Raw genomic sequence first — 3452 nt, 5'->3', positions numbered from 1 at the left:
ACCATGGTTCCCTGAGTAGGGAACGAGACACTGCGTCCTCTAGGGGTCCCATAGCGACCCCTAGAGGACGCAGTGTCTCGTTCCCTACTCAGGGAACCATGGTTACATAAGTAACCTGAGATGTTAGTAAATCACATTACCTCTCTGTGGTTTGTGGTCCAGAGTCATCAGGCCTCACCACAAAACCATGACAATCACGAGTCTGTATTGATGACCGGGATAAGATTCCTCCTGCAAAACAACAGCAGATACACACCAGGGTTATTATTGTTAACTGAAATTAATAAATAAATAAAAAAACATTTTGAATTACTTAAATGTTAAGTTAATTAAGTATATTAATATAATATATATATTATTTATTATATATATTAACATATTTTTTTGGGCTATTGTTCATAGAAAACTTTTTAAAATGACAAAACTTTCAAATTAAATTGAACTATAATAAAACTATAATAAATTAAACAATAAGGTTGCTGGTTAAATACTGCTTAAAAGGCAACAAAACTCTACAGAATGTTTTTTGAGACGTTAAAAAACATTTATGTTGTAAATGATGAAAGAGGATGTTAGAATCTGTAATTTTCAGAGGAAAAAGTCTGCAAGTTTACAAAACAGACCATGTTAGTAAGCAGTTCTATCGCAGCGGCCTTATGAAAACACAAGCATGAATATTTCTTACTGTGGAGCATATGCAGGAAGGCGTAAGCGAAGCGTGTGCCATAATCTCTGTCATCCAGGGCTCCTTCGTGTTTACATACTGTTGAGTGTTCAGGTTATCAGACCCATCCAGCAGCACAGACAGGTCCAAATCCATCTGCAGGGGTGGAGGCCGGATTACACCACACACTGGGTCTGGGTTACAACGATCTGGTAAGATAGAATAAAAACCCTTGGCTTGTAATTAAAGACATCCATGATCCAAAACCTACCTACATAAGCCGCATCCTAACAGAAATGGAACCTCATCAATGACTGATTCGGAACACTCTAGATAGGCAGCAACTCTGTGTGTCATGTGCTAAGAAAACACACTTCAAAAAAACAAAAAAACAAAAAAAACATGAATTTTGGTGGAATTTAGAATCAACTTTTCTGTAACTTCATCCACCATCAGTAGATGGATTTTTACTGAGCTTGTTGCAATGCATTAATGGGACTGACTTCTCATTGGGAAGTTGGCTTGTTGGCATTGCTAAGATAATGTCATAATACTCTAATAAGCATAAAATTAATAATGCACACTAATTTTGGTCAAATATGCACTTTTTGGATTAACAGTAAACATTTCTTTAACTTTGTCCACCACTAAGGATTTTTACTGAGCTTGTTGCAATGCATTATACTTGCTGCCTTAGGGGCCATTCACACAGAATGTGTTTCTGCATTTTCATGCACTACATAAACATGGGCTAGACAGACATGTTTGACTGTGGCAATCATATCTTGTATCTATTACAACTTGCAAGCATGACACCACATTCTAAAACACAGCACTCAAGTTAAAATAAGTTAAAAAAAAACGCATCTCTAGACCTTGACTCTTTCCCCCCCACTGTCCTGTGTCTTGCATTTTTAAACATGAAAAATGCATTCTGTGTAAATGTTCCCTTAGAATTTGAATAAAATGAGATATTTTAAGAGGCAGCGTAATGCTGCGTACATTTTGGAATGGCTTACATTTTGCATCAGAACCTTGTCTATGACTACTTAAAATGCTGTCTACGAAGGTTTTGGAACAGAGCTTTAATTTGTATTCCTTTAAATGTTTGGATGCTCAAAGAGATGAAAAGGATCAAATGTGAATGTCTGCACTGGAGCTTACCAAAACAAATGATGCACTGTTTAATGCGATTTACTCCTCTGCCATCAACGATAATGTGGCTAGACAGACATGTTTGACTGTGGCAATCATATCTTGTATCTATTACAACTTGCAAGCATGACACCACATTCTAAAACACAGCACTCAAGTTAAAATAAGTTAAAAAAAAACGCATCTCTAGACCTTGACTCTTTCCCCCCCACTGTCCTGTGTCTTGCATTTTTAAACATGAAAAATGCATTCTGTGTAAATGTTCCCTTAGAATTTGAATAAAATGAGATATTTTAAGAGGCAGCGTAATGCTGCGTACATTTTGGAATGGCTTACATTTTGCATCAGAACCTTGTCTATGACTACTTAAAATGCTGTCTACGAAGGTTTTGGAACAGAGCTTTAATTTGTATTCCTTTAAATGTTTGGATGCTCAAAGAGATGAAAAGGATCAAATGTGAATGTCTGCACTGGAGCTTACCAAAACAAATGATGCACTGTTTAATGCGATTTACTCCTCTGCCATCAACGATAATGTAGCTTCCTGTGTCATCAACCTGAGACAGACATTTGAGGTAGAAATCACTCTTATTCAAAGCTGAGAGCACTAGTGAATGATCCGAAAAACCAATTTTTTTTGATTTTCCACAAATTTCAAAAATCCATTCCTCACAAAATACTGGTTCTTGCATATTTATAAAATGTTTAATCTAATTTGAAAAAGCATGCATTATTCAGTCTTTGTCATCACAGTCACTAATGCTGACTGAAATTAGTTTCATAATTGATTAACTGAACTGAATTGAACTGAATCAACATTGAACTGACTTGAGCTGAATAACAACACTATAGAGCTGCATTTAGCTAAATCAAACTTGTTTCATAATTGATGAACTCCACTGAATTAACACTGAACTGACTTGAGCTGGGGAAAAAAAAGAGACTACTGACTTTTGTAGAGCTGGATTAAGCTTGTTTTACAAATTTGCATCATTACTGAGCTAAACTGCATCAACACCGAACTGACATGAGCTCAATAATGACACTATTATACTTTATAGAGCTGCTTTGTGGTTGTTTCATAACTGATAACCTTTCCACTGATATCGTTAGCGAACTGAACTGAATCCACATTGAACCAAATTGAGTTGAATAATGACACTATTGTCTGTTTTGTGCTACTTTACAACTGTAATTGTATTTTAAGAACTTTGCAACATTAACACTGTTATTGTCCTGTTTATTACTGTGGAGTAATATAAATAAATATAAATGAAGGTGACATGCATTTTTTGCATTTGCAAATCTGATGTTTTCTTATCTACCTGCATTGCTCGGCTCACATCATCAGCAGGATTTAAGGCGATCACTCCGAGGCCAATGTCTGCAGCCTTGAACTCCAGCATGGCTGTTGCAAGACTCGATTCATCCCTCGATGGCCCGTTTGTGAAGAACACGGCCACTTTCCTCATAAGCCTGCCCTTTCGGACACGTTTGAAGATGTTCCGGGCCACAAAGCTCATGGCTTGTCCGATGTCTCTGGTTTTTGTGGTTCTCTCTAGAGCGACTGCTTTTACAGCTTCCAGAAGGGCCGTCTTCTTAAGGTGGTCTGCGAAACGGATCAGGTTCCTGG

General features: G+C 37.1%; 1 protein-coding gene across 1 annotated transcript in view; it reads right to left on the bottom strand.

Moving 5' to 3' along the window:
* LOC107734283 (collagen alpha-6(VI) chain-like) overlaps window positions 1-3452 on the bottom strand; it is a 31650-nt gene that overhangs the window by 5525 nt on the left and 22673 nt on the right. Inside the window, exon 35 of the mRNA XM_016546205.1 lies at window positions 2202-2219. Coding sequence (XP_016401691.1) covers window positions 2202-2219 — 18 coding nt within the window. The remainder of the gene's footprint in view (window positions 1-2201; window positions 2220-3452) is intronic.

Source organism: Sinocyclocheilus rhinocerous, unplaced genomic scaffold, assembly GCF_001515625.1.
Source record: "Sinocyclocheilus rhinocerous isolate Xijiao unplaced genomic scaffold, SAMN03320098_v1.1 scaffold730, whole genome shotgun sequence".
NCBI lineage: Eukaryota > Metazoa > Chordata > Actinopteri > Cypriniformes > Cyprinidae > Sinocyclocheilus > Sinocyclocheilus rhinocerous.
This window is presented reverse-complemented; position numbering and strand designations above follow the sequence as displayed.